The sequence below is a fragment of the Podarcis melisellensis genome (genome assembly GCF_964234715.1).
Source record: "Podarcis melisellensis genome assembly, chromosome: 14".
Taxonomy (NCBI): domain Eukaryota; kingdom Metazoa; phylum Chordata; class Lepidosauria; order Squamata; family Lacertidae; genus Podarcis; species Podarcis melisellensis.
The window spans coordinates 19,935,215-19,956,429 of NC_138546.1; the positions used below are offsets into that span (position 1 = coordinate 19,935,215).

Here is a 21,215-nt window from a genome sequence, read left to right on the forward strand (position 1 = left end):
ACACAGACTCCTGGTGAAGTCAGATGTTTAAAATGCACAGACTGAAGTGAGTTAGCTCAAACACTCTTCCATCAATTTTTATTGGATGTATGCACACATTTGGTTTTTTTATATATATAACACAACTATATATTTCTCTTAGTCTTTTGAATGTGAATGAAATCACTATATATCACTATCCCACTCTGAAGTTCACTTATAAGAGAATTTGACTTTTGATGAAACTGTCAGTTCTGGCCGTAAGATCACTAAGATGAAGCAGCCATCATTATGAGTCTTGGGTGGAGTTTATCAGCAAAATCTACATCCAAAGACTTAAATACAGACATACAACTTTATTAAGAGCAACAGGGGTGACTTCTTTACTTTTTATTTATTAGCTTTGATTCTGCAATGGAAGCTTTAAAAATGATTACAAGTGTGGGGTGTGTGATAATTTTGCTGTTTATCCCATTAAAATTAAGTGTGCTGAGGTATAGTTTTGTTCTGGACATAGGCATTCAACTCGTTCTCCAAAAGACCTAGAAATCCTTCAAAATCGCACAGACATAGAGTGGTGAGAAAATATCCGTCTCGTCATCACCTGAATGTGTCTCCCCCCCAAAAAAAATCTGGGTGGTGCTGGTAGCTAGCCAAATTTATGCCCACTATCATAAGGCTTACCTTTGTACCATTGGGGTGAGGGGGCAGCATTTGACCTGACTCTGAATTATGATTCATTCTGATGATGTTCTGTTTGAAATGATCCTTAGTTTGGGATATGGGTGAGCATTACAAGATGGGCAAATTTGAGTCCAGGACTACTCCTTTTCCCAGCTTAAGTCATGTCAGTATTAACACCTGCACATAGGACAGGGCAGAAGGGACCACAAGTTCATTCTTGTCAACATGAGAACTTGCACAATGATGACTGTGTGTTCCATCTGTTTATTGGCATTATGAGTTCTGAAAAGGAAGGAAAGAAACCTCCAGTTGCATCCAAAACATGTTTACTTTCAAACCTTCTGAATTTCTAACTATTGCTCTTCCCCAGAAGCACTCTTGAACATCAAATTTCAACTTGGCCTCTGCACACAATTGGAACTAGTTACTAGGGGAAACAAACACACACACACACACACACACACACACACACACACACACTCAAATAGAAAATTTGACATTCAAGGATGCCCTTGAGGAAGTAAGGAAGAACAACTGTTTGAAATGCTTTGGACTTAATAAAATATATATTTTTGTTTGTGTGCACCTGAAGGTTTCCTCTCCTGTCCTGTGAGTGGTAACTCCCTGCTTTTCTTCTTTGTAACACTTGACAACTGCATGAATCTCAAGTTTTGATGAATTTTAATGGGTTCCTGAATTTCCTCATTTTTTGAAGTGGTGCATTTCAGAGCGCACCATTAACATATAGAGTTTGGTGCCGCAAGATGAAATGTAGTGGATTGCAGCTTAGATTGCTTTAAAATGGGTGGTGGTTGTGTAGATGGCCATCTGAAAGCCACACACCTGGGAATAAGTTCCATTCTGTTCAGCAGTAATTACTTTTGAGTAGGGGTGGGGGAGAAGTTTAATTCAGTTTGCATCTAAAGGTGAATCTATCATGGTCACATTTCTTGGGGGGGGGGGGAATATGTGGATTAAAATACAGCTATGCTTGGGAATTCTCACTTCTCCAAATTTTGTGATGCAGTTCTCCAACCCAACAATGTTTACAGAAATGCATTTATTAAGGGAAATTGCATATAAAAAGATATTGGTGAAAACAAAATTGAAATGCATTATATTAGGGGAAATTGCTTCAAAAATATGTACATTGGTTAAAACTGTGTACAAAAATATGAATATTTAGAGATACTCACACTAAACTGTGGCTGCTATTTGGAAGCAGTTGGATGGATCCAGCCCCAGTTATATGCAGAGTAGACCCATTTAAATTAAGAGACATGACAGAGATCCACTAATTTCAGTTGGTCTGCTTTGAGTAGACCTCAGTTGAACCCTTAGTATGGACCCGTAGTATGATCTGATGCCAATTTTATTTATTTATTTCAAAAAAATTATATATCTCTTGATTGCAAAAAAAGAAGAAAACAAAAAACCCAATAAATAATGGTTTGAAACAGCTATTTAAAATATTCTAATAATAATTGAAATTTAACGATAAGCTAGAAACAGATACCAACCTTCTACATATCTGGTAGCTAAACAAAAAATGTTTTTAGCAGGCACTAAAAAGAGTACTTAGTAAAGGGAGTTCAAAAGTGTGGTGCTGCCACCATAAAATATTGATTTATTACATCTGTGCTCTCCTATAAATTTTCATCACGCTAGTTCTTAATTTCTCCCATTGTGTGATCTATGACTTGTTTATTTTAAGTACCTTGCACATAATAATATTTCAGAGAAGATGCTGCACAATCCAGTGATTTTTACTCAGAAGTAAGTCTCTCTGAGTTCCATGGGACTTACTTCTAGGATTACAGCCTGATCATTTATGCTGAATTACTTGTGTTTTACTGTTTTTGGTGACCCACGTACATTTGGGGGCAGCTCACTGCCAGTATCTGTTCTCTTTTTTCAGTGTAAGATAATGAAGTTCTGTTTAGGGTCTCAATGAGGATAAAACAGCAGTTTCCTTAGCAATGTGCCAGATACCAAGATTGATACCCAGACTAATCCTAATATAATTCTCTTACTAATACCCAGGAGCTATTCAAGTGCCTTAATACATCAAGATTTAAATGTTTTATAATGCCTATAAACACTCTCAGAATCTAACATAGTTAATACCACGAAGAGTAAAACAAGTGAAAGGTGTTGTAAAAATCAATTTTCTTTGTCCCACCAATGATTTATTTTCTCTGGTGAACAAATTAATTTCACACTAAGAAAAGGATAATGCTGTTTCAGAGTAGCTGTATATTATGCTAAAGTTTAGTGCAATCTCACTCTTGTCTAGCACTATGGGTGCAATGCAGAGAAATGTATGCATGCCGAAGTCCAGTTGAAATTGAAATCAATGGGACTTAAAGCAAGACTGCCTACGGCAGGGAGCAGGAGTGAAGGATGGGAACCACATTCAGAGAGAGAGAGAGAGACTGTAGTATAATGCCCATGCACAGTGTTTCTCTGGAGAGTGCCTGATATCCAAGGGCTATGCTGTAAGGATGAGCGAGAAATTCCATTCATCTCACATTTAAAACAAACTTTCCTAATTCACACTTTCCAAAACAAGATGAGAACCGAAAAAGAGTCATCCTCTGAAATTTGCCCTAATCCATTTTTTTCAATGAGTTTTCCAGCTAGTTATTCAGACAAGCATATACTAAAGTGTGCCTAAAAATGAGTCTATTTATGATATCAACATACCAAAAATGCATTATATTATAATTGCTTGCAAAATATCAGACAAAATTGCATACAAATGTGTACAGTGTGCATGGCCCCAAGTGACTTAATGAGCTTCCTGGCTGAGTGGAGATTAGAAGCCTGGTCCTGCAGGTCCTACCTAGTCTGACACCCTAACCACTACACCACACTGACTATTGATGATCAAGTGTTTCACATAGTATACACCCCTATTAGAATTCAACCTCATTTAGGAACATGGGGAGCTGTTCCAGATAAACTCTTTGTCTTTCAAGCCCAGTACAGTCTACTCTGCCAGGGTCCCCAGAAGATTAAGGTTCTTCCCATCACCTGATACTGGTTCCTGGAAGGCCCCTTCTGCCCCCAAAACATGTGCTCTTCCATTTTATACTCTTTTCCATTTGGATACAAGCTGTCTCATAATATCCACATCTGTAATAACTGAAATATATAGTGAAAATACTATTCAGATACAACATTAGATATGTGGAACACCTTCAGAAAAAAAACCCTAGGGACTAACGGATCAAAAGCAACTTGTTAAACTGACAGGTTTTTAACTGATACTTTCTTCTTCAGGAGTTGGTAGCATTTGACTATATCTGGAAGTCTTCTTGTGTGCCCTCCCAAAAGGCCTGTGACTATTATGGAGAGCCAAAAACTTTACGGTTTCCCCATGGAGGATATAACTTATGAAACTTCTTAACATTCTAATTATCTGTTTCACAAGCTGTATAATACTTAATGTTCTATTCGCAGACAAGCTTATGGAGATTGGTTATACTATTCATGTTGGTACGAGAGAGCTTTTTTTTTTTAAAAAAAAAAGTAATGGCACAGCAAATGAATCCCCAGGTTGGTTCTCAGAAATGCTAGAATTCTTCAGTGGGAAATGTTTCTGTCTTTTTCTATTCTTTTCTTTTGCTGGGTGTGTGTGTGTGTGTGTGTGTGTGTGAATGAAGCGTGGGAACAGAGCCCTGAGATGCATTCCAGAGTGTGAAACAGACTGAATCTAAGCATTTTCCTGCTATACACTGATGATTAAGAAATCAAAGAACTGCAAAGAAATCAAATAAAACGAATGAAGCCGCCCTGCTGAAATACTTCCTCCATCTCATTTGTCAAATTATTGTCTGCCATCTACTGAGTCTATTACTTTGCAGTTATTATGAACATTTTTCATCTAGAAACCTAAGTATATAAACTGGTGTGTTTTGCAACTGAACTGTGAGGGATTTTTTTTTAGGGAGGCTGAAAGATTTCTGGGACAGATTTCATGCATTTTAAACTCATGAGTAAAGAGGCAGTTTGGCAATATGATGAAGTAGCTGCCCAGAGACACATTTCCATATTTATAGAGGACTGTACATATTTAAAATGGGCTACTCTACATCTCTGTATGCCATTATGTATAGTAATTCAATTTGCATGCATCCTATAGTACAGTCTTTCCAGGTCCCCCAGCTCCCCATACACGGTTTGGGAACTACTTGTCTATACTGCAGTCCAATGCAGTGGTGTTGCATATGAGAACAGAACATGAGTCATGTTAATTTCATTGATATTCTGCATGGAATTGCCATTCCAGTAGGATGGAGGGAGGCTGCTGAGTATTGCACCACAAAGAAGTTTCCAACTCACACTATATCATGGGTATGTGCAGTATTTTGTTCGTTGTTGTTGTTCAATGAATTACCCATCCTTCACCAGCAGGTCTCAGGTCAGGATACAACCATTTAAAGTTGAGAATTTAAAAAGTGTGGTCACAGGAATGGGATGGGTCCTGAAAACACACACCTCATGTTCAAAAAGGCCAGGTGTAGCATTCACCAAAAGCTATAAAGTAGAAGAAGCCAAGCTCACCTCTATGGAGAGGGAATTCCACAACTTAGGGACTACTGCAGAGAGTGCCCTCTCCCTGACTGTGACTCTCCCTGATTTTTTTTTAGGAAGGTAGTCTTAGGGAGGTATGGAAAAGGTTCTGTGTGGGATTGCAGTATAGGCAAGTAATAAGTTGGGCCACATTCAAATGAATAGTCCCCATAAGCTGTATTCTGAAGGAGTGCAGCACTAGGACAGCTGTATTATGTTGAAGTCAATATATAAATAAAAGTCTTGACTTCCCTTGTCAATTATTATATTATATTATTATATTCAGGTTGTAGCAAATAAAAATATCAATGCTATTTTTAAAAAAGATGAATTTTATGCAGAATAAATTAGCAGTTTGCACTGCCATCAAGATGTGGTTTGGATATGATTTTTTTTTTTTTGCAACATACTGTGGTTTCAGCCTGAAATGCTTCATGGTCTGCCCAATTTGATTCAGAGTCTTGCTTCAGATCCATTCCCCCGTCTCCAAATTAATTATTATGAGTGGACAAAATGCTTTAACTTTTTTCCTCTATGCAGAAGTAGATGGAATTTGCAGACAACGTAACCCTTCAAGAGCGGAATAGGCTTGCCAAACTAAACCTAATCCATCAACAAGCTTTTCTACTGTGCAGCTTTATTTATTTATATGTATAATTTTATTTCTGGACAGAATTTGATGAAATTTAGAGGCATGCAAATCTTTATCATGATTCCCAAGAGAGATTAAAAATCTGTTACATGAATTGGACCATAATTGTTCCCATAATTTCCATCAATATAAAGCATACTTATATTTTTAAAAAATAAAAATGTGGTAAACATTTCCCTAAAGAATTAGAAGACTTTAAAGCATACACATTTTAATATGGCCTCCAGCATAAAAGATGTGTAAAAAACAACAACTTTCTTTTTATAAAATGAGACTAGTTTCTCAATTCATTGGCCAGAATATTAACCTCAAATGTGCCAACAAATATTACCAACCTCATGAAACTATTATTAACACTAATAATAAAAAGCTGACAGCATTATAATTGCAAGAGAAAATTCAGCTGCTTTTTAAAAACATTTTCCCCTGCAAAAACACATCATAATGCTCTTAATCATTGGGGAGGAGGTGACAGGAGGAGAAAATAATATTTTGATTCTTCACTCTGTTTGACATCATATTAATTTTCTTCTACTGCGTGAATCTTCTTGTGGGTTTCCTAGAGGCATCCGTGTGGCCATTTTGAAAACAGGGTGTTGGACTAGATTGCCATTGCCCTGATCCAGCAAGCCCTTCTTATGTTCTTAGCATTCTTTCTCAGATTTCAAAAACTTGACTCACTTGATGTCACAACTTTGTAGCCAGCTGTACTTCCTTGCATGATGACACAGCTCCCAGATATGCAGTTAGCTGAGGCATAACCTTTAAAAAAGGAGCTTTGGGGGAGGACTTATCCCATTATGAAGCAAGAGAAGCTGAAGTAGATGTCTCACAGGATTCCTTCCAACCTCTATCACCAGCTGCTTTTTCACAGCTCTTCATATAGAGGATATGACCATTGTGGGATGAGCACAAGGGGCCTCCCAGTGCACCCGGACTACCTTACCACCACTGTAAGCACTTATTACTTTGCATGCAACTTGGGAATGACTGAATAAGGCTAGCCTATGGATCTTAGACACCACTTTCCACAAATAAACTGCTCAGTTCATAACTCATAACTAAATTGCACAAAAGCTCCCTGACAGCATTTGCCGTCAGACTCTCTCCCTCTCCCTTTAAAATTCATTTGAACTTTGAAATGATCTCCAGCCCTCTCTATTTGAAGCTGAGGTTGCGTAGCACAGTTAATCTGTTACATTCAGTGTCTGTTACATTCCATTTAATGAGCCTCCTTTATTGCTCAGCTGTGATTAGGGAGGGTAAACCCCAAGGATCACAGCTGCAATGAAGGTGTGATTCACAGTACATCTGGTGAAAGGTACTTATTCTTTTCTCAGGTCCTATTATAAATTTCTGTGACTATCACTGGGCAAGCCTTGACTTAAATTGCTCTCAGCCCACTTACATTTTTTTATAATGCCAAAGTTAATTGTTTTTATATTCTCCATTATTTATAAATGTTGAGGCTTAAATAAACCAGCAGAATTTGGAAGTGTAACAATATTTCTTTCACTAGTTTTTTTTTTAAATACACCTTTATGAATAGGTTAAATGAGATATTTCTGGAATCCATTTCTTCAGAATGAGAATTGCTATGCAGGTGAAGAGAATAAGAATAGACCGCTGGATCAGGCCAGTGACCTAGTCCAGCATCCTATTCTCACAGTGGCCAACCAGATGCCTGTGGGAAGCCCAAAACCAGAACCTGAGTGCAGGCTTTTTCATCTTTCTGTGGCTAAACCTTTATTGCTAAACCTCTTTATTAAATAAAGCATTTATTCCACAAGATGTTATTCTGTCTCTCTGATCTCCATGTGTTCCCATTCTCTGTGTGAGGAGCCATCTATGTGAGAACCAGTGTGTAGTGTAGTGCTTAGAGTGTTGGACTAGGATCTGAGAGAACAAGGTTCAGATCCCTTCTTGGCCATAAATGCAGCTCACTGGGTGATCTTGGGCCAGTCAATGGCTCTCAGCTTAAGCTACCTCACAGGCTTGTTGTGAGGATTAAATGAGTTGGGGGAGAACTATGTGCACTGCCTTGAGCTCCTTGGAGGAAAAGATTGGGATATAAATTCAATAAACAAACAAACAAACTATATACATTTTGCAAGGGTGGGGGGCTGGCAGTAAAGCCATGTGTTGGATTTACCCAATCCTTCCCTCTTTGAAGACTCAAATCTTATATTATCACCAGAAGTATTAGGTCAGAGCTTTGATTCCGGAGCAGTGGGGGCATGCTTCCCTAAACTCTGAGTCTGGAATGTCTTCAGGGGCGTGGAGAGAGAAAGAGGCCCATATGGTCTCTCATCAGCATTTAAGGACCAGACATGACTTGGTCAAGGAGGACTCCCCTAGTGCCCAAGGAGGCAGGGAAGCCTTAAAAATAATCATGGCCTGCTACACTCATCATGGTAAACCAGTGTGTAGATTACAGTGATTGCACAGGGATTTGACTTCACCCAATTGCTCGTCCATGGGCTGAAAGCAGCCCTGTTTGAGGAAGTTTTAAATTTTTGATGTTTTATTGTCTTTTTAATATACTGTTGGAAGCTGCCTAGAGTGGCTGGGGAGGCCTGACCAGATGGGTGGGGTATAAGCAATGAATTATTATTATTTTATTTTATTTTAGGTATGGGATGGTAGTTAAAGCACAGTTTGGCTTAGTGTGTCATCCAAACCTTTTATCCGAAAATCAAACTTTGGCTCCAGATCATGTTAAGGAGGAGAAACCTTAGCCATGATCTGAGGTTTAGATTATACACTATTAGCTTCTATCTACTCTATTTATACTGGGACGCGGGTGGCGCTGTGGGTTAAACCACAGAGCCTAGGACTTGCCGATCAGAAGGTCGGTGGTTCGAATCCCCGTGACGTGGTGAGCTACTGTTGCTAGGTCCCTGCTCCTGCCAACCTAGCAGTTTGAAAGCACGTCAAAGTGCAAGTAGATAAATAGGTAGCGCTCTGGTGGGAAGGTAAACGGTTTTTGCGTGTGCTGCTCTGGTTCGCCAGAAGCAGCTTAGTCATGATGGCCACATGAGCCGAAAAAACTGTGGACAAACGTCGGCTCCCTCAGCCAGTAAAGCGAGATGAGCGCCACAACCCCAGAGTCGGTCACAACTGGACCTAATGGTCAGGGGTCCCTTTACCTTTACTTTACAGGTAGAGAAAAATGGGACTCCACAGCACAATCTGAGGGCACAATGTTATATCACATATACAACACATATAAATTGCTTTTTCTTTACCCATCTAGCTAAGTCCCAGGATTGCAGCCCTAAGTAAAAAAGAAAAGAAAAGCTGAATATCCAGAGAGTGGCGACATTTTGGTCACAAAATGTCTGCCACAAAACCTGGGCTTGTTTTCTCAAAATTTTGATTAAAATGTGCTTCCAAACTATTGCTCTCTATAGCTCAAGTTATGAGAAAATGCTTTTGGAGTACTGTATTGAGCCGGGGGGAACACTATCAGTGCCAACCTCCCCCCCCCCTCTCACAAGTGTAAACACATGAAAGAGAAATGAGGAGAAAGAGCAATGAAGTCATGAAAGGGTGTTTTGATTGTGTAGAAGCAATAAAAATGCTAGCTTGATTAAAAACAGTGATTTCCGCCTAGAAACAACTAATTACATTGATAGCACATTAACAGAATATGTAACATAAGCAGAGGTGCATCAATAAATCAAGTAAAGTAATTATATAAATTGAAGCATCTTGTCTAAAAGTGGGATAACAAGTTGTCAGAAAAGTGTTATTTATTTCATACGAAGCTAATAATGTAAGAGCAAACATCCAGGAAGGTGAAATGTATCAAAATATTAATTATATGGGTTCGTCTTGCTGCTTGTAATAAATGTTCTCTTCCTGCCTTGCATCAAAGGAATTGCTGAAATAAGTTAGTGCAGAAAAGTTTGAATTATTTAGAGGTACCCAACTCAAGCACATGTGGAGCTGTCTAGGGACTAATAAATATTTTGATACACAAACAGTGCAGAAGTAAAACTTCTGAAACTTCATAATTCATTTTAAAATGCCAATTTTGCATAATTCGAACAATGTGTTGTTAAGCTTCATGGTCTGGCTACTGGCCTTAGAGTCAAAAAATCTGATAGGAACAAACTGTCACAACAATTAGTTGGGGTTGGCATCTGTCTGTCTTGAGAGACAATAGAGTGTACCTCCGGGGTGTTTGTGTGTGAAGTCAAATTGTTGTGTTATCAGCACTGAAGTGACTTCCCTAGGGCACAAGCCTGGGCAGTGTATATGGAGGTACTGGGCCGCCCAGACGACAAGACCCCCCTCTTACCTCACTGAAGTGGTCTAAAGGAAAACAGAGCAATACACTTGGCATGAGCTTGGCTGCAGGAGTTGCTGGAAGGAGGCGTACAAGGTGCCTTCCAACTGTCTTAGGGACTCCACTCTGGATTTGTGTAGGGTTTACTCCTTAGCCTTTTCTTCTCCTGAAGATATCCTGCAAGGCAGTGGAATTTTAGGACCAGTGTTTTCCTTCTCCTAGATGGCCTACCTTCCCAGGTTGGTGATCAATAATATTATTCATAGAGCTGTCTGCCCCTCCCCCACCAATCAACCACATTCAGAATGCATGGGGACCCTCTGAATAAATTCACTAGTCTTACCAGAACTACTGCCATCAGATTTCCTAAATATGTTGCCCAACATGGAACTTGGAGGTTTGCTTCAAATTTCATTTGTTGCAAAATATTTATTCCAATTCTAATTCAACACTTTATATTATATAACACGTGAGCTACAAACATTCTTTAAAGAAATTTTTGGCTACTTCAGACATAACAGACTCATTTCAATAAACTGTGATGTATCGGTACAGAAAACAAATCTTGTATCTGTGTGCTCCGTCTTTTCTCCTCCCTTGCCTTCCTTTCCTTGTGTGCTCAGTTTCTCAGAGTTTCTCCTCTGAAGTTGCTATTTACATTAACAGCAATTGGGAATTTCCTTCCAATGGAGGGGCCGATGTTTGCATTTTTTAATAAAAAGAATAAAATACCATGCACATTAAACACACACCTAGTTTTGCCCTGGGAACGATTTATTTCCTAGCTGGTATTTACCAAAAGTTGGGGTGCCACCAACGTACTGGTGTGCTACACAAGTTGCTCTCTGGGGTCTTATGCCTGAGTTTTCTAGGAGTCTACTTGCTTCTGCCCTTTGTCTATATTTGTAAACACAGCAAATATTAGTAATACTTGAACTCTGCAACACTCTCTCATCCAAAAGAATCTTAACTTTGCAGCACTGTCCCTGGTGCTGGAGAAGTGGAGAGCACCAAGCAGTGCATATTAAGATGATATCTAAAGCATAGGCCTCATTTTCAAATATTATGATTTGCTCACTACATATTGTCCAGAAATTTGAAGTACAGGAAGGCAACATATGTTTAGGGGCATCAATTATTTTTAATAAGGTTGGCTTCTTTTTGTTATATGCCTAAGAGTGTTCTTTAAGTTAGAATATTTTTGGTGCTAAATATTGCTTGGAAACTGGAGATAGGGATCAGCAGGGAGAGAGGTTCTGAAAAGCATGCACTTTCTGGAATTGTTTTAACAAGTTTGCCCTCAGTTTGAGCTCTAGCTTCAAGATGCTTTAATATATGGAATGAGTAAAGGAAGTTATTGATCAGTTGTTTGGCAGTGGATCTGATCTTTTTCTAAACCTCTCCATCAAGCAATCTGGGAACAATAGAATTTCTTTTTACAGACGTAAGGAAGGTATTGTTTCATTGATTGCCTTAAAGAAATGGATGAATATGGATTGCAGGGAAAAGTCCTGAAGGAAGAAGCTTAATAACCATTTCCCTTCTGCCTGGGAACATGCTGGATGGTAAAGTCTTTTGTGGAGAGCCAGTGTGGTGTAGTGGTTAAGAGCGGTAGACTTGTAATCTGGTGAACTGGGTTCACGTCTCTGCTCCTCCGCATGCAGCTGCTGGGTGACCTTGGGCTAGTCATGCTTCTTTGAAGTCTCTCAGCCCCACACACAGAGTGTTTGTTGTGGGGGAGGAAGGAGAATGTTAGCCACTTTGAGACTCCTTAGGGTACTGATAAAGCAGGATATCAAATCCAAACTCCTCTTCTTTTGTGGAAGGATTGCATTTCCACTAAAGCACATGCCCATACCACAATTAAGGTTGTTTCTTTAGATTGTTTCATTAAAACAGTTGCAACCTATTCTGAGTTCTAAGCTGTGGCAGGGGTGGTTCTCTGGAGGTAACACGGGCAAACCCAGACACAGTCAGAGGCTACAGAGGCACCATTTAAGGAGGTCAGGCTTCTGAGATGGCTGCTGGAGATCAGGGCACTACTGTGACTCAAACTGTCAGACAGGAGCCCCTGAAATAAGCTCCTGGACCACCAGAGCCTCTGGGGCCTCTGGATCCTTGTGGCCAGCTGAGTCTAAGGAAACAAATGCCTCCCATCACACTTCACTGGATCAGTGGTGCACTGGGAGCATTAGATGGGAGGCTATAGAATGGAGTAGTGTCCACTTGCAAGCCATAGGCTTTAAGCGGGTGGAGCCTGGAAGAGGCTTAAAGTGCCTCAGTATGCTCTTAAGCTTTCTGGAGAAAGTTGCTCACTTGGAGCTATCTATGGGGACGCGGGTGGCGCTGTGGGTAAAACCTCAGTGCCTAGGACTTGCCGATCGTCAGGTCGGCGGTTCGAATCTCTGCGGCGGGGTGCGCTCCCGTTGCTCGTTCCCAGCGCCTGCCAACCTAGCAGTTCGAAAGCACCCCCGGGTGCAAGTAGATAAATAGGGACTGCTTACTAGCGGGAAGGTAAACGGTGTTTCCGTGTACTGCGCTGGCTCGCCAGATGCAGCTTGTCACGCTGGCCACGTGACCCGGAAGTGTCTTCGGACAGCGCTGGCCCCCGGCCTCTTAAGCGAGATGGGCGTGCAACCCCAGAGTCGGACACGACTGGCCCGTATGGGCAGGGTTACCTTTACCTTTTTTTATGGTCCTGAAACTTCTGACCAGCCTTTCCATAGCTAGCTTTACCTAGTTTCCTGCCTTGCCTCCATGTCTGTGAGATTCAGCGTCAGGCTGGAATACAGTAAAATAGGATGTTGGCTCCAACCCACTATAAAAATTATATGGGCTGTATTCAATTAAGTTCTACTGACACATTGAAATTAATAGACTTGGATGCACATAAATGTCAGTGGGTCTACTCTGAGTAGAACATAAATAGCCACAACTCTGTACTTATGAAGAACCTGCTTCTGATTATACAAACCTACCCAAGCCATATGATCAGCATTATAGACAGTATGATCTCTGTTCATAGAGCTTCAGCATAATTGTTCTCTGAATGATCACTGCCATATTGAGAACACCGCCTTCTGTTCCAGGCACACACAGATGCAACCAAGCAGTTCATGAAAAGTGAGGGTCCACCTGCTATTATCAGACTGCAGGATAATAATTTCTTCCCTCAGGAGAAGCCATAGCAGAGTGACTAATGAGGATGAAAGAGCTGCTGGATGCTACTTTATGAGATGCAGGAGATTCTGAGGGCCAAGCCAGATGTGACATTAATTGCCTGGATATATCCCAAATGGTGCCAATTCGAAATCCCCTTGAAATGCAAATACCAGAGGTGATTACTGTCGTGACCGTGGCAGGGAGAGAATGAGTTAAAACTTCACCTCTTCTACTGCTCTGTTTCCCCATGGTGTTGTTTACAGAACAACAACACAACGTTCATGTTAATTACATTTGTGTAATTAGCATTGTGTTGGGAGACCAGAAATAAAGAGGCAAGACACAAGGTATGGGATATAACTCGGGCCACTTTCTGAACAACAGCAGGGACCAGAGGAGGAATGACAGCTGGGAGGAGCGCAGAAATAAGAAACGCCCTAGTATACCTGCATCAACACAGTCAGACACCTTCATCTGCCCCAGCCGCAACAAAACATGTCTCTCCCTTATCAGTCTCTGTAGTCACAGCTGGAGCTGGAGCTCTAACAGTTTGCCCCTGAAGGCACACGCTTCCATTGTCTCCTGAGACAGACAGATGCCAACAGTTGGGTGGTATGAGCTGCTCAGGGAAAAAAGACATGTACGGGAAATTGGGTGAACCTACCCCACATGGGTGAAATGTGGTGCTAATTCCACTTCTTTCTCCCTGTCATACCCATTCATATGAGGAGGCAGCTCTTCCTGATTCATGTGTCCTTAGAGTGAGGGTTAACCTCAGAAGTGATCTATACCCTGCTTCATGGTTCCCACAGCCATGTGTCGCTGTTCCCACAGTCTCTGGGGTCACTGTTCACTTGGAAAGTGCCTCAGGGTATTCACAACTTGTGCCAACTTCTTCTATTTCGTATACGCAGCTGTCAAGGGTCCAGATAAAACCAGTCAACTTCATTATCCAGCTCTCACCTCTAATTGCACTTCTCCAACACTGCAGTTTGGAGTTAGTGGGAAAATCCCTGCCCACCAACCATCCACGGGAGAAGACAGAACTTCTTGCTATGCCCTAACTGTGGCAACCAGCTAAGTCACACTGCATAGTGGGATGGTGATCTGGGCACCACATCTTTTGAAGAAGGAAGAGGGAGGAAACAGGCAGAAGGCTTTATATATCCTCCACCTGTTCTTCCCCAGCCCTGGAGCATGCTTAGGAACTGCACCAGAAGTGGCTTGTTGTTTGGCTTCCAGCCCTGCCTCCTAGTGTGCTCCAACCCATACATCTTTGGTACTATGTCTAGCATGAGATATAATAAGCCAAAAGGACCCAGAACCCCACACATACCACTTTTATCAAAGGAGATATGGTGAGTTCCTTTTTCCTAGTTCTGATGTTTGGATGCTTGTATCATCTGAAAGAATACCTGTCCCTTCATTGGGGACCACATCCTACAGAATGTCATAGAGCAGTAAGACAAAAATGGGTATTTTCTACCATTGCCCTTGCACTCTGGAATACTCTTCCTTCTGGTGCTTCACATGCCTTGTATTTCCCTGCCTGTACCTATAGGACAGGGCCCCATTATTACAGAAGTCCTGTCTTTATAATACTGTTCTGCTAGGTTTTGTGTTGTATCTCCTATTTCTATTACAGCATTCTATTGTTTCTGTGTTGCATTTTTGCACCTCACTTACACATGTTTAAATAGTAAGAACAGATAGAGTAAAATACTAACCCACACTCTGGGCAGTGACAGGCTTACCTTTTGATTAGTAAAGCTAGGCAGCAGTATAAGTTACTCATGGATTTTTACCTCTGCAGATCATTAATGCAATGTGGTTAGCCTTACTTCAAACCACTTCCCTGTGTCTCCTCTCCTTATTTCTGGTTATCTGGTTGCAAGTGCTATAGGAAAACACTGTTGTTGCTGCTGCTGCTGTTGCTGCTTCTGTTGTTTTCTAAAGTGGATTACTTTAGAGTACAGTTTAGCATGCTGTGGTTAAACAGAAGGGGTGATTTGCCTTAATGTTCCTTTATGGGACAAGTGCTAAATTATGAAGCAGAAAAATAGAATGTTCTCAGCAGTGTAAATAAAACAGTAATCAGAGGAAGTAAATCATAGTCTTTTTCTTCCCCCACCCTTCTCCCTACCTCAGTCCAGTCTATGCTTTTGTGCATTGTTGGGTTATTAATCTTGATAATAGAAATGGGGAAAACGTTGTGCTGAAAAATAGGAGTTGATATAAAACGCTGATGAATGAGCAAAACAATTGTGACTTCCTAATGCTTATCTTCACCATATTCTGACACATAATGGTGCTAAATTGAATGCTGGTTCAAAAGTAATAGTTCTATTCTTCAAAGTATTTTATTTTTGCAATTGTGTATGTACAGGCACAGCAGTTCTGGGTGATCATAGTACTGATTAAAATTTCAGGACCAGAAAATGGAACCCCTAAAGTATTTGAATAATTTAATCACATTAATACCTCTATTGACCTCTGTGGGATTTACTGACAAGAGTGGAAGCTAGACAGATTGTTTCACTCGTTCTTATTCTACTCGGTGGTAAGATATCCCGAGGTAACTCAACTGTGGTGGTTTCTTTGAGAGGATAACGTACTGGAGGCTTTCGTTCATTTATTTGTTTTTCTCTTTAGTGCTTTTGGAACATGCTGCTCATTTTAAAACATGCAGGTTGAGCAGGAGGAATGCAAGGAGCTGCAGAGCTGCAGTTCCAACCCTAAAAGTAACAAGACACACTTCCAGCCCCACTGCCTGCAATTCTGATGTTTTACTAAATGTGGAACTGATACACATCACTCAGTGAGGCAGGAAATTTATTGTCCAACTTCCTTTCCCTTCAAAAACAAACAAATAACAAAACAAAAACAAAAACCTACAGACTGAGAGCATCAGGAGCACCACACTTGATTCCAGAGAAAAAGTGGACAGACAGCCTATTAGACCAGAAATTAATATCTGTCTAAAAACCACACACCCCAGAATGTAGTGAGTGAGCTAAGCCCCTTGTGTCCTCCTTGCAGTATATCACTATATCGTTCTCTGATTTTGTGTGGGGAAAGAAGAAAACAAGTTTCCCTGGGCACATATTTATGCCTATCTGTCTTGATTTCCCACCAGTTGAAGGGCACAAGGTGAATGTGCAGGCTTGGTCCACTGGAGGAGTTGTGGTGAGCTTTGTGTTTTGTGTGACACTAGGCATAGTGGTGGTTGGTGTCTAGTGAGCCTCGAAGGTATGGAGCCCAACAGCAGATGGAACCAGGGCCAATAACAGACAAATACAACTAATTGTGGGTTTGCCCACATCTTCCTCTATACTGGGTTCTACAAAGGCAATGCTGTGAATCAGCTGACAGGTAGTGCCACTCCCTGGACTGTTTATACCTAAGACAACAGGCAGGTGTGTGTAGGGGGGCTGTCTGAAGACACAGTGAACTTGGTTGGGCAGTGCCCCATTTGCCCTAATGAACCAGCCTTCCACTGGGATGTAATATGTCTGCTATGTTTAAATTGCAGCAGTTCATTCACTTGATGTTGCAGCATCAATCAATAAACGTCCATCCATATGCTAAATCTAAGCTGTTTGAAAAACCTGGCATTTCCTTTACTCTTATTTTGTTACATTTTACCACATGAATTGGCTATGCATTTATGAGAGGGAAACCGGAAGCAACAACACGTAACTTAAGCATTTTATTTTATTTTAGTAGTTTAGGCATGGGATGTTTGGATTGAGAAGATTCTGTAATGAAAGAGAAAATGCCACCTCGGAATTTGTTAACCAGTTTCAGTGTGCATGTGGACAGGGATTGGAATTATAATGAAGAGTGTTGAGGCACCCTCGTATCTGAGTCTCAGATTTCTGCTACATCTCCCCCCACTTTCAATTCCAAACCCTCCCATTTCCCCTTGTTCATTTGACCTGCCGTTTCTGAGGATTTCATTTTAGTACATTGGAGAGCATCTCCTTTTGACAGACAGTGCAAATTAAGAGATATGGGTAAGGCTCAGGAAGCTGGATGCCTGAATATGCCCCCTGGGTTTTCATTTGCAGTTAGGGGCTGATATAGACACAATTACTGCAGACAGAAACCCAGAGGTTAGTGGCAGGGAACACGTGGCAGTCTTAGCTTGTGCCAAGCTGTAATTGGGAAGATTATTTTTAATCAGAACTTATTCTACAGCCCAAACATTAGAAATCTCTTGTAAGGCTGACAGGAAATTAAACGGAGGCCAAACAAAAACAGTAACAATGACAAAAGGGAGAGCAAGCCTCAAAACAGGAGTAATAATCCAAGTTGTATAATTATAGCCCTGCTCATAGTTCAAAAGCTTGCTTTTCTTTTTGGCTTTCCTATAAAGCAAAGATAATCTGGCTTTCAGTTGGTGATAACTTTATCTAATTGGAGCTGGAAATTTAAATGACCAGCAATTCTCTATATTTATAACTTGACTGTTTTGCTTTGTTTTTGTTTTTTAAAATGGATTAAATGTGTGATTTGATTTTGTGTGTGGGTTCGCGTTTGATGTTTGGTTGACAGTAATCTCCTGAATGTGTCATCATTGCTCTTGATCCAAATTACTACTCAAGTCGGATTTCAGTTTTCTGTTTTTTTCAGAATGTGTGCATTTAGCCTTCGGAAAGATCCGCAACATACATTTAACATACATTCAATGTGCCTTCAAACCACATGACTTTCCCTGAAGAATCCTGAGAATTATACTTTTGCCCTTACAGAGCTACAGTTACAGCACCCCTAACTACAGTGCCTAGAATTCTGAGGGGAACTATGTGCTTCCAATGTGTATTGAATCTTCCTCAAATGTATGGTGTGCATCTGTATACTGAAAGGGGGGGTGGATGACCTTTATGGCACTCTGAACAATCCTGCACCCCACTTTTTTCAAACTTATGCTTATACAACAGATAAAAATATATACCACTATGCTCTCCCAGCAATGTTGAGTGATAGAGAGAAGAAACTCACACAAAGCTGGGTTTCTGCTCTCTTAATCTTGCATTATAATGCAATGCTGAAGGGTTCTGGAGAGGCGAGAAAAGCAGAAAAGTTCAAATTATTCATCAGCAGTTTTGCATTTTCACTGTGATGGTTTCGATCTGTTGGCTAGTCATTAAGATGGATGCTGTGTAATCTTGCTCAGGGAAGAAGTGAGGAAACTTGTAAAACCATCCATTAGACCGTACAGTTATTGGGATATAAATACTTTTCTGTGCTTGATCAGATATTACCTTTCCTCTCCCCCTGAGATTCTTCCTGAGAACCTGAAAACCCTGAAGTTAATTGACTGCACAATTGTATGTTTGCCATTCAAATATTCATGGGATATTCTGCTTCAGGCATTCGCCTCTTGGAAGAGAATGAGAAGGGAATACATGAGCCTCGATCTTTCTCTCTTCTCCAAGGGAAAGGTCACTCATACATACCTACACCAATCTTTTAATCACAGAAACCACTTCATAGTCAAAACATAGCTCATCCTATCCAGCATCCCACTAGCAGGACCTGAGCACATCTGTACACTTTGCATGCTTCTGATTCACACCAGCTGCTGTTCAGAGGCCTCTGATACCTGGAGGTAGCACACAGCCTTAATGAATTTATCTCATCCTCTTTTAATGCCATCCCAGTTGGTGGCAATCACTAAATATTTGTAGGAGTAAATTCCATAGAGTAACTATTTGCTGTGTGAATATATACTTACTTTTGCCTCTCCTAATTCTTTGTATTATTAGGGTTAGGATAAAATGTGGAGGATGGTACATCAAGAGCATAGTGTGATGGGTTTTGTGTTTGTTTTTATTTTCAGGAAACTACACAGAAGCCTCATGTAAGTGGAGCCTACAGTTTTCTAGAGCGGAGCATTCATTCTGTAAGTGCAACTCTCTCTGGTTTCTTTTCTATGTTGATGGAATGCATAGTTCTCAAGCCTCACCCCAGCTTGATTTGCATCTTCAGCTGCACAAGATGGAAAGATTGTGTTTTGCTGAATATGAGTCTGTGTTTAAAAGTTTGTTGTGAGAACCCTGTAGTTGAGGAATTGGAAAGAGGGAAAGGATGGAGACAGCTGAGTGGGGGGATGCCGATAATGTGATTAATATATATCTCCTTAAGCAGTATTTGAATCTGTTCCTTGTGGACGAATGAGTAAATCACAATGAAAATGGTCTATAATGAAACAGAAATCTGAATTACTTAATGGGTCATGTGTGGATTTCTCATTTCCACATAGTTGTGTCTTTGTGTATACCAGCTGAAAACAGTAGAAAGTAATGTTTTTGTTGTTCCCTGAAAGATTAGCCAGTATTTTCAGTTTCTAGATCTTTTGGATTAATATAATGAATAAATTTACTGACATTTTTGAATAATTACAGCTTACATTTTTTGTTAATTTTCTCACTTAAAAACAAAAACAAAAGATTAGATGTGACAACGTCGTTTTGGATTAATCTGTTTTCCCCATACTTTTCCAAAGTGTCCCATTTTACTTTTAGCATTGTAAGCTGGTAACATTCAGTGAACCATGCCTGTTCTTAGTTTGATCCACCAGTGTGTATTTATATCATAAAGGACTTGAATGGGTTGCGGTAAGGAAAGTAATCATCCATGAACACACATCCTGAGCATAGAAATACAGTTGTACCTAAGTTTTGCAATTAATTCATACCTTATTCTCTCCTAAATAAAACTGCATTCTGTCTGAAGCAATTCCACAAAATGTAGGATCATCGTTGACTTATATCCAACATGATATGGAGCCTGACACTATCACATACTATCACATGCCATTCCACATTCATTGATGGGTTTTGAGGACGGAACCTGAGGGGCTGGGAAGAGACCAGGAAAGTGCTGTTGTATACACACTAGTTGGACCCTAGTTGGAATCATTAACTCCCACTGAACAACAGTGTTGTCTGGAAAATGAGGCATTTCTGAGTAGATATTGTCTCGCTCCATAGAAATTAGACATACTCAAGGTTTTCACACTTCATTCATAGAACCATTTGCATGCTACTTTGTCTGCACATAGCACATTTCCTACAAAGTTTCTGGATATTGCAGAAGATTTGGGAGGGTGCTCCATGGTGCACCCAGTTCATGTTGATTGTGGGTCCAGCTTGTTTGGCAGTGCTGGATTACCCAATAGGCAGACCAAACACATGCTTAGAGCACTAACAAAGCAGGGGGGTGGGGAGGAGGAGGGAGAGAGAATTGGAAATAATTTGACATTTGCTATTTCACAAAAGCACTGAAGTAGTCGTAATGGGGAAAGTCAGACTTCTTAGACTTCCTTACACTCCAGTGCACACTCTTCCTCCATTTTTCTGTTCTTTTTATGGTTTATTGTCACCAACTAAACCAGAGGGTGTCCTACTAGTATAAATCAAAATGATGTGAGGAAGTAGACCCTGTCATGTGTTGCACATGACATCCATGCATGTACATTTCAGCATACATGTAAGTTTTATGCTATTTCAGATATATATATATATATATATATATATATATATATATATATATATATGGATTTATATTGTTTTTATTTTGAATGGGGGCATCATAATATTGTCATTCTGGCCCTGTCCTTTGGCTTTTCTGTTTCATCGTGTGGACTGAGAGTGTGTCCTGGAAGAATGTATTCAACATTCACCTGTTGTCTGCATATTGAAGGGGGAAATTTAGGACCAGTAGGCAAGCTCCCCTGTATAGTGGTACCTCGGGTTACAGACTCTTCAGCTTACAGACTCCACTAACCCAGAAATAGTACCTCGGGTTAAGAACAGTTTCAGGTTAAGAACAGATCTCCAGAATGAATTAAGTTGTTAA

General features: G+C 40.4%; 1 protein-coding gene across 20 annotated transcripts in view; it reads left to right on the plus strand.

The window, feature by feature from the left end:
- The window catches only part of RBFOX1 (RNA binding fox-1 homolog 1), a 1,444,762-nt gene that overhangs the window by 601,866 nt on the left and 821,681 nt on the right, over positions 1–21,215 (plus strand). For 19 of the 20 annotated variants that reach the window (XM_081887400.1, XM_081887403.1, XM_081887398.1 and 16 more), the window contains one exon: positions 19,195–19,257. The exons of the other annotated variant lie outside the window; for it this stretch is intronic. In XM_081887400.1, the coding sequence (XP_081743526.1) occupies positions 19,195–19,257 (63 nt within the window). The remainder of the gene's footprint in view (positions 1–19,194; positions 19,258–21,215) is intronic. 20 annotated transcript variants of the gene reach the window in all.